Source organism: Corvus cornix, chromosome Z (genome assembly GCF_000738735.6).
Source record: "Corvus cornix cornix isolate S_Up_H32 chromosome Z, ASM73873v5, whole genome shotgun sequence".
NCBI classification, from domain to species: Eukaryota; Metazoa; Chordata; class Aves; order Passeriformes; family Corvidae; genus Corvus; species Corvus cornix.
In genome coordinates, this window is record NC_046357.1 from 4,696,921 (window position 1) to 4,716,280 (window position 19,360).

The window sequence follows — 19,360 nt, forward strand, 5'->3', positions numbered from 1 at the left end:
TAAGTGTCCTACCTTACAGTGTATGTCGGTTATGTTAAAAAGGGATGTCATTGAAGACTTAAAAGTCAATTACTCTTGTCAATTTTGTCTTATCTGCTGAACAAGCCACAAAAATAAACTCAGTTGTACACATTTTTGAGATGTCTAGCTGCACACCAGAAATACCAACCTCTATAAACAGGAATAGAGTAAGACCATAAATAGAAGAAGTTTTAGAAATGAAACTCCACTCCTTGAACTTGAAAAGGCTGTGTTTAAAACCCTTACTTGCACATAGCTTTATAATAGACATAAATGGCTTGTTAAACTCAAGCTTCTACAAAATCAAGGAAAACCTGAATCCTAAAAGTTCAACTAATTCAAGAACCTCAAAGTATTTTAAGAAGGTGAATAAATATTAGCACTTACTATACATGGAGCTGATTCACTGGGTTCGGTTTGTGTTCCCTGCACTTCAATTTGGCATTTCACTGAGGTGTTTAATCCTCAGTCCATAGGGCCCTCCATGGTCTGTGAGCCTAAGCAGGCAGCTTCAGAGAATGACTTGCATTGTGGAGGGCCTGTTCAGAGGTACCAATCTTTCTCCAGCTTTTCAACTTTGTTCAAATGTAGGTGAGACTTTTGTGGCGATGGCTAAAATTTTGCAAATCAGCCCAGGCATAATGTCACAGTTGGTATATTATCCTCTGATTCTCATTTCTTATCTGACCTGCTACACTAAACTACCTCTGGGAAAAGCTCTGAGAATTTATAAAGCTGTATTGATAATGATTTTTTTTCTCACCTTCCCTTTAAAATAATCCACAGTTCTAGAAGTCAGTTATTACCTGCATCAGTCGTGACCATAACAGAATGGACTAATGATCCAGGAGAGGAAAAGATGTCAAATAGCTGCTTTATCTATCTTAGATAATTCTTTTTCCTTTTTGAACTGTAATAAGACCTATAGTGGGGACAAATGAAGGCTAGAGTAAGGCATGATACACTTTAGTTCTTCAGTTATTTATTACAAAAGTAGTAAAAACAATGCCATTACATAAATTAATCCACTTAGAGTACAGAAGCATTTAATCATTCTTTAATCAAATATTAAAGAAATGTATGTTCTGTTACCTTCTAAGGATACAAAAGCATGCAGCATGTTAACCTATGGATAATGCACTGTCCCAACATGTCTTGTCCTTGAATATATATATAGGAGGAGAACAATTTATAAGGGTTGTTTGAAGTGAATTAAGTACAGCAGCAATATTAATCATGATTTTCACTACTCTTGTCTCAGATACTCAGACCTAACTGTTAGGAATGATAGCCAAACTACAAATATTTGGGGTTGATCATGCAATTTACAGAATAGACTGCAAATCCACTTAAACATGAAACACCAAAGTTCTCAAAGATTTGTATCAGAAAAAGAATCCTTAATCCCCAGTGCTGCAAAGGAGTTTTGTTGGCTTAAGTACAATTGTAAAAATCAGAATGTTTATTGGCTGGCACATACTGTGAGTGTATCATACATGGTCAAAACCCTGCCAATAAAACTTTCACAGCTTAGATATTTAACAGGCTGGAGAAAAAAATAAATAGTCTATTTACTTTATAAAACTCTAAAAAACCCCACCATTGTGTAATGGCACAAGAATTCCACCTAGGTCTTCTAGAAACAGAGATATTCAGCAAGTGGAGTACACCATGCCCAGAACATTAATAAATATACATAAGGTTTACTGAAGAATTCATGCTGTATGTAGAAAAAAATTAGCTTCAAGGAACTAGTTTATCCTCAGACTGTACAAATGATAGAAGGGTAGCTTGAGATTTCACTGAGTGAAATATTTAGCAGCTTCCTTATATATTTAGCAGGAAGATTCTGGACTACTGATACATGTCAACACATCTGAGTGAAATGAATACATTTACTCAAAGCTTGTCTTCACCACACACAACCAAACACTTCACAGACCCTTCAGTCACTGTTGTTGCGACCCTTCACACTGTTGGTGTGTTGCTTTCATGGAAGTAACTCTCCCATTTTACATGTCTGTATTACATTCCCAGCATTGTATCTTATTTTATTATTTCTGGATTTTTTGAGTGCTGTTTCCATTTCTCTGCCTACTCACTCTTTATGATCTTTCATCAGTGGATCCTTCCCTGACAGATACAAAATTAATGACTGTCTTAAAATACACTCAGGCACATACATGACTATAAATAAAATAACAGGGTCATTTAAAGGAATTCTAGATTAGATGTAAAAGAAAGTGCAGACTTGCAAAGTAGCAATTCAGTGACAAAACTACAGTTAACATAAACACATGCTTAATGTGGTCTTTTAAAGCACTCTGATGGTATACTAAGGGTTGTGCTGTTTTTTGCTAGTTAATGCTGAAATTTCTCTTCTCTTTTTGACTACCTAAAGTACAACAGCTGATTAATTCAGAAAACCAAAACAAGTATCCTGATCTACCATGGCCTCATGGTTGAATTATTCTGAATTTGGTAATGTGCAAGCCACAAATGAAGCCTCCCCATCTGGTAGCATTCCCATAACCTCTCTTCATTCCGATTAAAGATTCACTGCAACTTTCAGTCATGGTGGTAGTCTGGGCCTGTCTTTTCTACCTAGCCATGTGTTTTCACAGATCTTAAAAGGAGCAAAATTATTGTGTACAAGACTTTTACTACTTTGCCAGTATCACCAGGAATAGCTTCATAAGCTATTAGGGGGAGAAGGACAGCCGGAAAAGTAATTACATAAGATCTGTTTTATAGGAAAAGTGAATTAAAAATCCCTGCCTTTTATTTCTTCCCTGCCACAATGAATAAGGTACTTTTCCTCTTTAAAACAATAAGGCAGAAAAGACATTGAAAGACAGACAGATGAGACAACTTCTATTATGTGAAAGACTGGAACTGGAAATTAATTTTGCAGTGGTTATATTAAAAAGCTTGCATATAGCTGCTAAGTCAGTGCTTATTTTGGAAGATGTATCTGAATTTTTCATTCAAGCATCAGAAATGTAACTGTGTCCCCTCTTGCCGAGTACGCAATTTTACCAGAAATAGGATATACTTACGTAATGGCCCACCTACTTTTAACTTAGCTACACAGCACACAAAAACTTCTTATTGCAATACTATTACATACAACATCTCAGAAACAGTATCTAAGATCCAGTAAATTGAAGTTGTTATATTTTGCTAAGATTTACAAACTACAGACCAAATGGGGACCCATAACTTCTCTAGAGTTTTAATGCTCACATAAATGGCTGAGTAACACAAGTACAGAGATACATGTACAGATAGCTACCAAAGATCTTGGAGTCTTTGGGGGTCCTGGACTGGAAGCTAGCCAACATCATCACAATTTACAAAAAGGGCATGAGGGAAGATCCAGGAAGACCTGTTGGTCTAAACTCAGTACCTGGAAAAATTATGGAGAAGATCACACTGGCTGCAGTTGAAAGACTTAAAGACACTTAAAGAACAATGCAATCATCAGGCAGAGTCAACACAGTTTCACAAAAGGAAAGCCCTGTTTAACTCATTTGATACCCTTCTATGGCAAGGTCACCTGCCTCGTGGGTGAAGGAAGGAGGTGGATGTAGTTTTCCTGGATTTAGGAAGGATTAAGGATTCTTAATGGATTAATCTTGGATTAAGGCTTCTGATACTGCCTCTCACAGTAGTCACCTCTGGACATCTGCCCAGCTGTGGGATGAGCAGGTTCACGGTGTGCTGGGTGAAGACCTGGCTGAAGGGCAGAGCTCAGAGGGGTGCAGTGACTGGGGCTGCATCTGGCTGGTGACCAGCCACCAGCGGTGTTCCTCAGGGTGCAGTTCTTAGCAACATGCTGTATCCTTGGCCAGCCCTGAAGTGGTCAGGCAGTTGTACCAGATAATGCTTGTAGGTGCGTTTCAAAAGGAGTATCGTATCGTATCGTATCCTGTCCTGTCCTATCCTATCCTCAAAAGATATGACAACAGACTGAACACGACACACACTTTTTGAATAAAAATGCACAAATAATGCAATTTTCCACATAGCAAAAAAATTGCATTCGATATACAAGCAATTTAGATTATTAGTCAGGTGTCCGATCAATAACTCTCTAACAAAATATATTTTTAGTTGCCTGTTTTCCGTCCTTGAAATAACATAAATATTCACATAAAGAAAAGGTATATGAAAGCAGAATGCTGTGGTGGCATTTGTTGGTATAGTACAGAGAACTGATCCTGAATTGATCAATACAATTTGAGTGATTGCAAGATCCTCTCATGTATTAAGCTAATATCCTAATCTACCCTTTGCACTGGAAACATAATGAAGCTGTTATTCACATCTGTGTGTCTGTGCAAAGGGAGAAGGGAAGGCTTGGTGCAACAGATGACATTTTTTGATTGATTTTTCAGTATGAGCATATTAAAGGCTCAGAATAAACCGAGATCAGCTAACTATTTTTGCTGACGTCAGGCCAGTGGGGAGCAGTGCAACAGACAGCGGCTCCTGCACGGCCACGTAGCCCCGGGAACAGCCACGGTGTGCCCACCCGAGTGGGTCAGTAGTCTCTAAAGGACCAGGACATACAGCTGGCATCTTGCCGAAGTAGTGGCAAGGTACCCGCGGTCTCACCCTGATCGTTCCTCACACCCGAGCGGCCCCAAAAGGGGCGAGCGCACGGAGACACCACGGGGCTCCCAGCTCTGGTGCGAGCGGCATTCCAGCTTCCACAGGGTATTCCACGTCGTGAACTGCGCATCCGGGTACCTCGGAAACGCCTTCTTCCCGGCTTACAGCTTTTTTTCTTAATGGACTGACGAGCTCCTCCGCTCCTCGTCATGGAAGCGCCCGCCCCGCGGAGGCTCCGGGCGGGGCTCGGGCAGAGGCAGCTGCGGCCGGGGCGCGGCCGGGCCGCTCCAGCCCCCGCGGCGGGCGGGCTCTGCTCCCCGCTCCCGCCCGGCCGGGCTGGGCGGGGCAGGCGCCTCCTTCCTGTTTCCGCTCGGAATCCCGGAGCCCTCCAGGGCCGCGGTACCGCGGGGCAGCGGCGGGCGGGGGGCGGCCCCGGGAGCGCGGCTCGGGCGGGGGGCGCCGGCGGCGGGGGGGCATCGCCGTCCCCTCACGGCCCGTGTGTTCTCTCCGCAGGCAGCTCGGCTCGCCCTTCCGCCGCTCGGCAGGCCCGGAGGGTGCCCGGGGCCGCAGGTGAGGCGGTGCCGGCCGGGGCGGGGCGGGAGGCACGGAGGGAGGCGGTCGGGCCGTTCGCCACGGAGGCGCTGCGGTGGGCTGGGCTGCCCGACTGCCGCCAGTTCAGTACCCAAAGCACTGCCGGGGCTCCCTCGCCTCCTCTGTAGTGAAACCTACAGAGAGATGAACCAGCGAGACTGCCTCTCCTTCACTTCCAGAGAACCGCAAACCGCACTTTTTTTCCATTTAGAGTGTATCCTTGGCAGCATTTGCAGCTCTGTTGGATTAAATGCCTAATTATTCTATAAGCACTGAACTTTAACGTAGGGTCAATGCTTTGTATTATACTTTCACATACTATGCACTGCTTTTAATTTCCAGCAAAAATGGTCTTGTCCTTTGATAGTGAACAATGACAACTTATATTAAAATCAGAGAATCGTTAGGGTTGGAAGGGACCTCTGGGGATCATCCAGTCCAACTGAAATGCCAAGGCAGGGTCACCTAGAGCAGGTGACACAGGAACCTGTCGAAGTGGGCTTTGAATATCTCCAGAGGGAGACTCCATGACCTCCCTGAGCAACCTGTTCCAGTGCTCAGCCACCCTCAATATAAAGAAGTTCTTCCTCACGTGAAGGTGTAATTTCTTGTGTTTGGTTCTTGTGTATGTGTGCTTTATTTTTCTGAGTACTCAGAAATTTTTTTTTTATTATTCCATAGGGTTTTCCCAATAGCAAAACAGAAAAGATGTTCGATATTAAGGCTTGGGCTGAGTACATCGTGGAGTGGGCTGCCAAGGACCCCTATGGCTTTCTCACAACTGTGATCTTGGCCCTCACGCCGCTGTTTGTAATTAGTGCAGCGCTGTCATGGAAGCTTGCAAAAATGATTGAGGCCAGGGAACGAGAGCAAAAGAAGAAACAGAAACGCCAGGAGAACATTGCAAAAGCCAAACGAACAAAGAAGGATTAAATGGGCAAAAATGGCCTTCCTTGTGCAAATAATCCACTTTTTAAATGAAATACTTCTACATTTCGTGTTGTAACTGTCCTTTGATACTTGATCCTGTTATTTCTTGAAGTATGAAATTTAATACTTCCAGTGTATTTTTTTTCCTGCTGATTTGTGTTAAAATTTGCCCAAGTGACACTTGTTAGAGTCACTATATTTACTACTTGTATTCTAGTGGAGATTGCTTTTCTAAATTCGCATGTTAAATTAAAAAATTAACCTGTTGGGTGGCTCTGGAGGTAGATTTTTTTTTTTTCCCCTTAGCCAAGCTATGACTTAACAAGTGTCTTAAAATTGTCAAATGTAGGGGAAAATGTGAATAAACTGGATTACAGAAATGTAAGTTTTGGCATACCTTGAGAAGAGCTGTAGAGACAAGCTAGCTGTAGCATTAGATAGCAGACATGACTGATTTTTTTAAGGTCACTGCATATGGCTGTGTGTGCCCACAGTGGCTGCTGCAGTGTCTTTGATGGTGGTGCTTGTCTGCAGAAATAATGTACCTGAGCTTTTCTTGTTTCCTGAACTACCAGCCATCAACAGCCTTTAACTTCAGCCCAGGTTCTAGGAAACAGATTGCTTGTTCTTATTAGCTTCATTTCTCTTAAGGCACTCACGTTCTATAAAATGCAGTACTATGTTGTTTGGTCTTCCCTAACAATCACCTGAACACTCCACCTGTAACAGATTTGTTTTTACCTTCATAAAGTCTTTATGCCTCAAAGAATAGCATAAATGGAGTGAGACCAAAGACCCAGGTGGCCTAGTGTTTTTCCCCAGAGACCTACAGCAGATGGCTGTGCAAGGATGATGCACAAGCTGGTGACAGTAGTTCTGCTTGCTAACCTTCTGGCTACCTTTAAGACTGGAGTTTAGGTGGGATTTTTGTTCTTATGGCCCTTGAAACTTGGCTGCCTTACAGGTTGCAAGATGCTGAAATAGTTAAAGAAGTCAGGTTTGTGTTGCAAATGCATCAAAATTATTTAACCTTATTTCCAATTCATTTCTTCTTAACAGAACGGATTAATTTTTCAAAGCCTAATTTCTAATAATAGTCTGTGGTGGCCGAGCTCGTAGCAGTCATTAAAATTTTACATTTTGCGTATTTCTGAAAAGCAGCACGGAGTTGTGCATTCTAGCAGCTACTCTTTGATCAGGTTTAAAAATAAAACCTTAATACCATTGTTCAAATGAAGAGAGACCTATAGAGCTGGCTGACACCAAGGGGGATCAGAAGTGGGGAGTCTAACTGAAATTACTTTAAGTAAATGTGAAGTTGATCCCATTTCAATTTTGTTGGTGAAAGCTAGCATTATTAGAATACGACATTTGGGCATTTTATAAGTATGTGAGATTAAGTCTCCATGTTTTGTATGAAGTGTTGTCAAATATGTATGTGTTCCACCTTTGATACCTACATAGCTTGAAACACAGGGAGGAGAACTGATGAGGGATACACTCCATAAATAAATTTGATACTTTTTGAAAAAAATTGTGTGGTCTCTGTTTTTATTTGAAGTTCTCAAATATCATCTCTAAGGAAATAATCTGCACATTTCATGTATCTAAACTATGGCCAAAATGATCTAATCATCTAGGGAAGTCCATGGATACACCAGGAATAAAACTAATTTTTTTTTTAATATTCCTGACAGTCCCTTGTCCCACACCTAGTGTTATTTTCCAGGAGCTTTATCAAATATTCTAGCTTCTATTATAACAGTTTTATGTTGTTTAACTGATTTTACCCTGTGCAGATTGCTGTCTGCACATCAAACATTACTGAAATATGTTGACTGGTTTTTAAGTTACAAGAATGTCTCTACAGTGAGTACAGTGCGTAATCAGTGCAGTGTCATAGTGATTCCTGTTAATGAAATCAACTTTTCTGTCTGCTTGCCAACGGAAACCACACTGGCACTGCCAAGGGATTTATTTTTAAGAGACATCTTGGCCAAGGTTTGGGAGAATGTGAGTGTACTAACTACTATTTTTACATCAAGAACAGTTTTTAAACTAAATTATTATTCAAAGAAAAAGCCAATTTAGACTTTAAGAAAATTTAGATAGTCTTTTAACTGTGAATTCAAGAGTAACCTGATGAACAGCAACTGTCAAAACCAAACTTAGTTACACATCCTGTTTTTCACTAAACCGAAACATTTTACAATACTTTGTCATGATTCAGCCTATTCAAATAATTCTGCAAAAAAACCCGCAACTGCTTTAATACTACTTTATTGCACTTTTGTATATAACAGCTGTGTATGTTCTCTGTTAAAATATTTATCCATTAGCAGTATCTGTCCATTAAATTGCTTATTTATTTTGACTACTACCAGTGCCTGGTGGCATCCAGGCCCCTGGCTGGAAGGTATTAGCAGTGCTTGTGGGGTCTTGTGAGGGCTCCTTCTTTCCATAGTAAGGGGCAGATGCGTGGCCTTTGACCTGAGTATGACTTGGTTCAGCAACAAGTCCTTCCTCATATTCCTTGGCCTGAAGCAGCTTATCCTTTTCAGATACATCCTTGACTTTCTGTTTCATTTCTTCTCTATAATTTTCATTGCTAAGAATCTCCTAAGAACACAGTAGAAAGATAATTAGATAAGTCAGAAGCAAATGCAATACAGTGTTGCAATAAAACATTTTAAGCAGTCATGGCTTTTCTTAATTTTATAAACTGCATTTTCAGGTATTTAAGTAAAATAAAACGTGGCAAAATTAATTGGTTTCCCACAACTGCAAATTCAACCCTATTTTAGAATGTTCTTAATGTCCGGATCATCTTGTTGAAGCAAAACTGCATTGTAGTGTCCACTTCGCTATTCTGTTGGAGCAAAAAGAAGAAATTAAGAAATTAAATACAGTCATCAATAAATGTGAAAATACATTGAAAATAATAATACTTTTTGCATTGTTTCCTATATAGGAGTTGGTACTTACAGGTATTTATCATTTGCATCTCTTAATGTAATTCACTATGCCTGTGGTGTTAGGTATCTGTGCCTCGGGGTACAGTTTTGGGAGAAACAGATGTGCAACCTTTGGGGTCTTACTAGTGCAAGATTAAAAAATAAATAATTAAAATCATAAAATCACAGATTGGTCAGGTTGGAAGATAGTGCAGTGGGTCATTTGGTCCAACCTCATTCAACCTCCATGCTCCAGCAGGGTCATCCCAGAGCCCAGGGCACAGGACTGTGTCCAGATGGTGCTTGATTATTTCCAGTAAGGAAGACTCTTCAGCCTCTCTGGTCAATCTGTTACAGTGCTTGGTCAACCCCACAGTAAAGAAGTTCCTCCTCATGTTCAGGTGGAACTCCTGTGCATCAGTTTCTGCCCATTGCCTCTTGTCCTGTTGCTTGGCACCACCGAGCAGAGCTTTGCTCCATCCTCTTGGTACCCTACGGTCAGATACTGATAGACATTGATCAGGTCCCCTCTCAGTCATCTCTTCTCCCCTTTTCCTCAGTCCTCTCAGCCTTTCCTTGCAGGAGAGACACTCCAGCTGCTAATCAACTTCGTTGCCCTCTGCTGGACCTGCTCCAGGAGCTCCATGTCTCTCTTGTCCTGAGGAGCCCAGAACCAGGTGAGGTTCTCACCACGGCTGAGTACACGCACAGGATCACCTCCCTCCACCTGCTGGCAATGGTCTTCCTAGTGCCCTCCAGGATCCCACTGGCCTCCTTGGCCACCAGACACTCTGCAGGTTCATGGACAGCTTGGTGTCCACCAGGACCTGCAGGTCCTTCGCTGCAGAGCTGCCCCGTCAGCCCCAGCCTGTGCTGGTGCCTGGGGTTGTTCTTCCCCAGGTGGAGAGCCTGGCATTTGCCTTTGCTGAATTTCAGATGGTTCTTCTCTGCCCATCTCTCCAACCTGCTGAGGTCCTTCTGAAGGGCTGCACAGCACTCCGGGGTATCAGCCACTCCTCCCGGGTTTGTGTCAGCAGCAAACTTGCTGAGGAGGCATTTGTCCCTTCATCCAAGTCACTGGTGATAAGTTAAACAATACTGGGCCCAGTACTGAACCTTGGGGGCACCACCAGTGACAGACCTTCAACTGAATCCTGTGCTACTGATTACAATCCTTTGGGTTCTGCCATTCAGCCAGTTCTCAATCCACCTCACTGTCCACTCATCCAGTCCACACCCCTTCAGTTTTCCTACAAGGATGTTGTGAGAGACAGTGTCAAAAGCCTTGCTGATGTTGAGGTTCCACTGCTCTCCCCTCCTCCATCCAGGGAGTTGTTCCATCATAAAAGTCATTCAGGTTGGTCAAGCTTGATTTATCTGCAGTGAATCCATGCTGACTACTCCTGATCACCTTCCAGTCATCCATGTAGATAGATAGAGATGGCCTCCAGAATGAAGAAAAAGGCTGAATTATTTTCTCCAGATTACAAGTATATGGGAAGAGTTAAGGAGAAACTATGTTAGTACCCTTTTCCATGAGCAGAAGACCATGACATTATTTTAGGAATTTAGGTGTTAAAATACCTGTGATACCACCAAGAGTTGAAATAGCAATTATGAATACCTAAGAATGCTTTAAAAGACAGTATTTAAAGTATTTAAAGAAAACCTTATACAGTGGGTTGACCATGGCTGGATGCCAGATGTCCACCAAAGCTTGTCACTCCCCTCCACAGCTGGACAGGGGAGAGAAAATATAATGAAGAGTTCACGAGATAAGGACTATGAGAAATCACACACCAAAATACTGTAACAGGCAAAACAGACTCAATACTATCACAGGATGATGAGAAGTAAAATAAGATCTTAAAATCACCTTCCCCCTACTCCTCCCTCCTTCCCAGCTCTGTCTCCTTCCCCTAGCAAGCACAGGGAGACAGGGAATGGGGGTTATGGTCAGTTGTCACGTGTTCTTGGTGTTGCTCAGGGAGAGGAGTCCTCCTCCTGTACCACCATGGGATCCTGCCCATGGGAGACAGTTCACCATGAACTTCCATGAGTCCATCTCATGAGCAACAGTCCACCCCAAACAATCCTTCAGGCACAGCCTGCCCCAGTGTGGGTCCCCCACAGGGTCACAAGTCCTACCAGGAAACCTACTCCAGCATGGGCTCCTCTCCATGGGTCTGCAGGTCCCTGCCAGGACCCTGCTCCAGCACAGGCCTCTCACGGGGTCACAGCCTCCTCTCAGGCATGCACCTGCTCCAGCGTGGGTCTCCTCCCTTGTGGATCTCCATGGGCTCAGGGGCACAGCTGCCTTACCATAGTCTGCACCACAGGCTGCAGGGGAACCTCAGCTCTGGTGCCTGAAGCACCTCCTGCCCCTCCTTCTCCCCTGACCTGGCTGTCTGCAGGCCTCTTCCTCTCACATACTGTCACCCTGCTCTTCTCTGAGCACAGTTACAACTCCACAAAACTTTTTTTTAATCTTCTTAAATATATCATCAGAGAGGCGTTACCACCATTTCCGATGGGCCCAGCCTTGACCAGAGCCACATACATCCTGGAGCTGGCTGGGACTGTCTCTGCCAGACATGGAGGAAGCTTTTGGCAGCTTCTCACAGAAGCCACCCCTGTAGCTGCCCCACTACCAACACCTGGCCATACAAACCCAATATACCTTATCTTAGAGGTACCATGGAAGATAACTCCTTTCTTAGTTCTTAGTTGCCTCTGTACTTAAATTCACAGATATGCAGAGCAAAGGCAGAACCCTTCGCACAGGAATATTGAATGGAAATACAGAAGTAATACACAAACGACTTTGCAAACTGAAGAGGGGTGAAAATTCTCACATGCTCAAATAGAAATATTGCCAAGCATAACAAGTTCAAGTTTTCAACAGTCAGTATAGCAAGACCTCTTTGTGGCATCTCTCAATTCTATCCTTGTTTACCACACGTCTATGTAAATCCACCATGACCTTATTGATTTCAAGTGGATGGTGCTTGTATTAAACCACTACAAAGAAACAAGGTCAAATACCTTTGTGATAACTGAAGACCACATCATTGTCTCTGCTAAAACCACAGGAAATTATTTATTAAACAAACATAATTTCCTTACTGTGAACAGCTGTTATTAATTTAAAATCTCTTCAAGTGATTACTTCAACATGAAGTTATCATAGTCAGGTAAGAGAAGCTGTAACCAAACTCCAGATGCTCCAAGTCCATTTTAAATGTTGATATATAATTGTTCTCTGGTTTTCAGACTCAAATAAGGCTCTTTTAATCAGCTTTCTGTGGACAGAGTATAGCTGCGATATAGTAAAATAAAAAAGTGGATCTTAAAAAAAAAAGAAAAAAGAAAAACATAAGAAATTATCTTTATCAGTCAATGCAGAAAAAAACCCCAAACTGAAGTGACTTACTCAGAATTTTCTATACAATTCATACCAGGACAAAAATTTTTCAACTATGAAGTATCTGTAGACATCCATTTTTGGCAATAAATTCATGCCACTAACACGTACACTGAAATCACTGGGATCCTGTGCTCAAATTAAAGAAAATATGAATTGGAAATATTGGGTCAATTGGCATGTTAGAAAAATTGGGTCAAATAGATTCTCACTTTGAGACTCCACTGCTAACCAATCCTTTACTCTCTGATCTGCTACAAAAAGTAACTGAGGGCTAAAAGTTAGTTTGTTTGTGGTTTTTTTAAGTTCCATTGTCAGGTTCAAAACACTTATCTTTCATCCTCCTCCAAGAAGAATCACAGTATTTTATAAGATGGCTATCTTCACTATAAGTTGCCCCCCAGTAAGTTTTCTGCTAAAATATAAGTACGTGAACATGTAATGTGTGCTGACCATTAAGGGAAATACAGAGTCTTTCTATCCAACCCAGAGAACATAGTATCTACCAGACAGCTGCAGTTTTCTAAGGATTAGCTTGTTCTTCCAACACTGTCTTTTTGTACAAATAAATTATATAAGCCCTTTGAACCAGCAGTTCTCAGGAAGTACATGGCATATTAAGAGTATCAGAAAGGTCCTTCAACACTTTTATTAAAAGAGAAATCTCAGAACTGAGGTTATGCTGCAAAACTAAAAAAACAAAAAATGCCTTAAGATATCCAGCCACATTTTCAAACAGTTGAAATCCCTACATGCAGGGGTTCACTTTGAAATGCATCAGGTCCCAGCATACATTACACATGAATGGGATACACATGATATGCCAAAAGCTAGGTCCAACTACATGTTCTACAGTTTATTTTTAGGTGAAAAGTAAACCAAGATATTTTACTCACTGCAGGTTGTCCAGCTTTGGTGATTATTTTAAGTTGTATGAGGTTTTTAACGCTTCTAACATTTGGAGCTGCATGTCTTCCCTCCTCAGGAAGGCAGAGTTTAAGAAAGTGATGTCTAAGGTTTTCTTGAAGAACATTATTATTAAGGAAATACCAAAGCAGCCCTTTGTGGAGTTTGAGGCAGCTGCTTTTCATCCAGAAACTGCTGACTTCTGCATATAATCTGACATCTTAGTATTGGTTAACAGCTGCATGATCAAAGAATGAAAGATGGCCTGCTCATAGTAGCAACACAACCCAAGACATGTTGCTGTCTTCCAAGGATGTTTCTGCAGAAGTCATCGGGCTGTATTTCCTGCCACTGGCATGAAATTTTCACTTTTGTTGCAAACTATGTATTTTTCAAAGCTCTCCTGTAACTCTGGCAGCTGAGTTGTATCACAAAGTTGCTGCTGCAGCATGGAAATTGTTTTCGCCTCCACTCCATACAAGGAGAAAAATTTAGATGAAGGATTCTAGATGCCTACAAGACTACTGGAATACCTGCTTTGTAGGATCAATATTTGGAATGCAGTGTTCTTTTCTTTGTAAAGACTCCCACACTGTAACTTCTTTCCACTTCCTGAATAAGCTAGTAGCCTTACAGAATGAATAAAATTAGTTCCTCCTGGAAGGAAAACGTCATGAACACAAAAGAGGGTTATCCAGACTCACTCATTCCTTCAGGTGGGGTCTAGCTCAGTAGTGACCAATCTTGGCTGGACACCTGTTGCTATACTTCTCCACAGGCAAACAATGGCACTGAACGCCTTCTATCCTGCAGCACCTGCTGAACCCCACAGCCTGAGGAACCACTCCTCCCCTACTCTTACTCCCTCACTGTATCCCCCTCAGCCCTCAAGCCAGCCGTCACTAACACCAGCACTTGCCTCCCACAGAGCATTTTCAAACTTCGGAGCACAAAGCTGGGAATGGAGCACTATGGATGCAGGCGGCTAGACATGCAGTACCAATGTACAGTGCCTAAGGGGGATGATTTAAAGGTTATTTTAACAGATTGGCACTTTCCAGAAGGTTTTCTAAAGACACTAGACCTAACCCTTTAATTACATGGGTTTTATTTATTAGTAATTCTGAGAAAAAAATCACATTTCATTTCATATAGGTTTGTATATTGATAAACTAGAAATAAATAGCTTCTTTATGTTGTCTTAGAAACTATTTCAACTTCCCGAGTTATCTTTAAATACATATGTTGAAATACTCATAATTTCACTCGATTTGAATAGGGTTAGCTAGTTACTGTTTGATGCCAGAACTGAGAAACAGCTGGACAGATTTCACTCGATTTGAATAGGGTTAGCTAGTTACTGTTTGATGCCAGAACTGAGAAACAGCTGGACAGATTAATGATCTTTGAACTGTAGACAGTGCATATTCATAGAATACTTGCATTTTGTGTCTAGATTGAATCATGAATGAACTTGAACTTAGAATGCTGTTAAAAATTCATACCTACAAATCGACAAAAATTTAAAAAATAACAAATGGAATTTAAAAAATAGTTTTAGCATAGTATTAAAAAGGTTGATTGTTGTAAGACAATTTAAAATGTCAGAATCTTTCTTCATTGTCAAATTAACTAAAACTCTGGCAAAATGCTAGACGTTAAGCTGTATCACCATTTTTTAGAATATCACCAAACTAGTTAACTAAACTTCATTTTCCAGTTTGACAAGTTAAATAAGCAAGATGAAACAACTGGCTATTACATCATATTTCAAGAGTAGGAGGCAGAGAGCGGACCTCATCTTTGGGAAGCACTGAATGTTCTGATCCAGGGCAGGTCTTGAAAACTCAGCAACTGAACATGATCTTAGCAGTACCAGCTTGGGAATGAGAAATAATGTGGTAAATGAAAGGCTGTCACTCCATGGCAAAAACAGAGGAGCAGTTTGAAATAGAAGGCCTTACCTGGATTAGCTAAAATACTTATTTAAATCAAACACTGACTCAACTGACTGCTAATTTTGTAAAGAACATACACTAAATATCTTTGGTCAATCAACAAACGTTAATCAAATCAATGTAAGATTTGCTTTATGCAGGTTCAGTTTTTGAGCAAATCTCTGATCAGTTGCAGTATCTAGTTTCAAATGCAGTACTAATACCACATTACTACCAAGATAAATCAGTTAAATACTAATTCTAACTCACAGTAATTTTTGTTTAAATTAAATCTGCAGGCAAGCAGTGCTAAATACTGTAGTACTACTTAGGAACTACAGAATCTCTGGCATGAGCTGATATAGTTTCTAGGGCACCACAGTGTAACACGTGTTTGGCAAGAACACATATCAAGAGGCAAAAGAAAGAGACACTGGACTATAAAGCATATCACAAACACATGGAGACAGTAGGAGTTTGTGCCTGAATTATTTTTATAATTCTGCAAAGATATTTGTCCAGATCTACACACATATTCAAGATCACCAATGAAATTGTGTAGAAGCAGCAAAAACCACAAACTACCTGGCACCACTGCACTCTGCCCTGAATAAAGGGCAATGCATAGCCCTGATCCCCACAAAGTAAAAAAGGAACTGTAGCTGTGACTCAGTTTCAGTTTGGTCCTTGCTTTCCCCTTCATCTGCATATGATGTACTCTGTACCAGCCCTTTTCCTGGTACACTTCACTTTGCCCTCCATCCCCACTCAGCTGTGCTGTCAGTGAATTAGGACACAGAGCCAGTGCTCCATGCGTTCCCTCCCACAAGGATAGGAACGGAAGAGCAGCAGCAGCTCTTTGCTCTGCAGCCTTAAAATCTGCATCATGGGCAACCTGGAAGCAATGGGACAAATTGGTGCCCCAATATACCTCTGTGGAGGTTGACAAGCACTTATATTTCAAATCTGAAGAGAAATTTAAAACAAACAGGAGGAAAAAATCTAAAAGATGATGGCTTCTGCAAACGCTTGATTTTTTTTTTTTTAATTGACTTCTATGACTACTCCCTTCTATTTAAGGTCTTTGTATCTAAGTTCTTTATATCGTCAAGTTTTTCTGCCCTTTTGCACTGACTAATAATCCTCTCTGGAATCAAGTGTAATTTACTATGCAAAATGCTATTTAATGCAACCTAAGTTATTTGAATATGGCCCAAATCCTGGTTGTGATTCTGGACAACAACAGTGGGAAATATTTTGCTCAGTGACATGTTTATCCCTCTGCTTTTTAAATATTTTTTCCTCAAACTGTAAATCATACTGTGCAGCTTTTGGTGGCTTCAGGAGTAAACTACTCATGTGCTAAGCCCTAGTCTCTATGTAAGAATGTACAATCTCCCTGTCAGTGTTCTCATTTTACAACTTCTCAACTGAAGCATCTGAAAGCAGACAGAGGCAGAATTGTAACATGCAATCCCAACAATGTCAAACAAAGCATTTTTCTAAACTGCATTCCATTCTGCTGAAAGGAATGTGAATTCTGGGTAAACTAATAACTGAACGTACTTTTGATCATACCATCTCTCAAATAAATAATACTTACGATCAAACAAATGGGGAGAGTGGGTATGCATTGTGCGAACTAAATAGAATTTAATTTCAATTTAATAATTCAGGGGGTGGGAGGAAGAAACCTTATGCTTATTACAACTCACTGAAGTATGTTTTTTCCTCCCTTGACAAGGAGTTTGTCAAAACAGATAATTATGGAAATCCTAGAAATAGTTTGAAAGAATGGAGGCGTCATCACAGAATTTTTTTTAACATTTCACTTTCTATCCAACTGTGCAATTCAGAACCCACTGAAATTTATTACTGTGTAACAAGTACATACTGCAAGAGAAAAGCAGTCATTTACTGTGGTTTTCAAACTATTTTCAGATCTTGATGCTAATTAAAGGAACATGCAATTCTACTCTACTTCCCATGAAATATTAATATAACACACACATGCATACAGACCAACAGAGAGGTTTCAGTTCAAACTGAGATTGGTGGTTGTGCAGCCCAGTGTGTGCTACAGAGGAAGCAGTGTCTGTATCAACAGGGAAGTGCTATCTAGTACAAAGATCTGTGTACACAGGCATGTGTTACTATAGGTTCACATCTATCACTCGCAGGATACCACGTTGGTGGGTTCAGAGATAAACCACATTTCTCTCCATACCAGTTTCTCTCAGCATTGCCATAATTGCAAGTTTCCTCATTAGTTTTCTGACACCCCAAGAAAATCTGTAACTCTATTTCTATCTCCATTATACAGACATGGCCTTAAACAGTGCCAAGTATCTCAGATACCTTTGAACCTCAGGACATTGTCAGAAGTAGTGTGTAGCTATAAGATCTGTTATAGGAGAAAATAAGGGTTAGATTTCTAAATACATTCAGATACCTTGTGTTATAGATTGCAGAATTCTTTAAAAGCCTCTACAAATCTGATGCCCTCTGAAACAAGAAAAAAAATCAAATATAATTTAGGTACAGAAAGGCCAGAAGAAACAAGGTTTCCTCCCTGTCTTCCATGAGTATCTTTTCTTTCCTTTCCAAACAAGATGTGAAAAATCCAAAATATAAAGATGCCATGTTTAAAGTCAATAGAGAAGTCTGTAGTCAGAAGGAGATAGGAGCATATGCAAGACAGCACATTTACATTTACCTTACAGATTTTTGGAAGAGCCATACAGAAGGTGGACTATGGCTCAAAGAATGGAAGAGAATAGCCTCTTAAAGAAATAATTTGCACGAATGGAGCATCCTTTCTATAAAATAACCGCTGTATCTCAAGACAACTTTTCTTAACAAATTTTGACAACATGAAAGCTTAGCAGGTGAACTAATATGCATGTAAAGTGATAAATTATTAAATCTGCTTCTACAAAATAGCATTTGATTAAAATTATTTTAATATTAGCAGCCTTTAAAACATTTTCATTAATTTAAAACTGTAAGGTCCCTAGACAATGACACACTTCCTATTTGCCAAAACACTTGCTACATACATCTAGTTTTCTATATACACAATAAAGAACTGTATTAATCAACCTAGTCATTCATCACTTGTTAAACTGGTTAAAATACAACTTAGAACTGCTCAGGAATAAAGGTAATGATTTTCCTCAGCGAACCATATATGATCATTCTCAATATACATATAAAGGGGCAGATGACAGGATGCTACAGTACAGCAAAAATATACATATTCAAGCACAGACTCTCATGTTTTATTAAAGAGTATATGTACTACACACATACTGTACACATGCTCAGACAGGGCGAAGGCATGATCCAGAATTCTATATCAAGACAGATTCCCTGATTACCATAGGAACAGAGTATGTTTAAGCAGAACATAAGAAACAACTTCATCTGCATTAATTTGTCAGGTTATCACCCTTATCACAACTGAGTTGAGACTTGGCATATTTCCAACTGTAAAAAAATCAAAAGGCAACCAACTGTTAACCAGTATCCCAGAAGATGACTTTAAAACCTTCCAGCACTAACATTCCTTATGGAACTCGCTAGGTTAGAAATAACCAAGGCGATGAGCAGCATTCATGAGTTATGTCTGGCCAGACACAGAAGTCCAAGTGACTTCCTTCAAAAATGAAGAAAAAGGGAAGGGGGCACAAGGAGGAAAGAAACCATTAGGGCTGTGGTACAACTAACACTGTACAAGTTGACTTGGAGTATTCTTCCATAAAAAAAAAAAAAGAGAGAGAGGGAAACTAAAGAAAGAGAGAGGTAAAGCAACAACTTCCGAGCAAAAGTGAAAGATTTATAATGGAAACAAGCAAACAAACAAAATAAGATCCGTTAGGTGTTTGTGGAAGAATTAATGGCCTGAATACAAAACATGATCAAGTCTCAAGAAAATCATCAACAGATTTAGCTGGTGTCATGACCCAACTACTCTGACC

General features: G+C 40.6%; 2 protein-coding genes across 2 annotated transcripts in view; one reads left to right on the forward strand and one right to left on the reverse strand.

Moving 5' to 3' along the window:
- Positions 1-4,944: 4,944 nt before the first annotated feature.
- On the forward strand, positions 4,945-7,693 carry SMIM15 (small integral membrane protein 15). The gene is made up of 3 exons (XM_039567804.1): positions 4,945-5,037; positions 5,152-5,208; positions 5,911-7,693. Exon 3 carries the CDS (start codon positions 5,938-5,940, stop codon positions 6,160-6,162), a length of 225 nt encoding a protein of 74 aa, XP_039423738.1. The 5' UTR covers positions 4,945-5,037; positions 5,152-5,208; positions 5,911-5,937; the 3' UTR covers positions 6,163-7,693.
- A 730-nt stretch (positions 7,694-8,423) lies between these two features.
- Positions 8,424-19,360, reverse strand: part of NDUFAF2 (NADH:ubiquinone oxidoreductase complex assembly factor 2) — a 64,038-nt gene continuing 53,101 nt past the window's right edge. Inside the window, exon 4 of the mRNA XM_039567803.1 lies at positions 8,424-8,778. Coding sequence (XP_039423737.1) covers positions 8,521-8,778 — 258 coding nt within the window. The 3' untranslated portion in view covers positions 8,424-8,520. The remainder of the gene's footprint in view (positions 8,779-19,360) is intronic.

Bases quoted from the DNA above. Each gene is read 5' to 3' on its own strand.
- SMIM15 (XM_039567804.1), top strand. From the start codon at position 5,938: ATGTTCGATATTAAGGCTTGGGCTGAGTACATCGTGGAGTGGGCTGCC.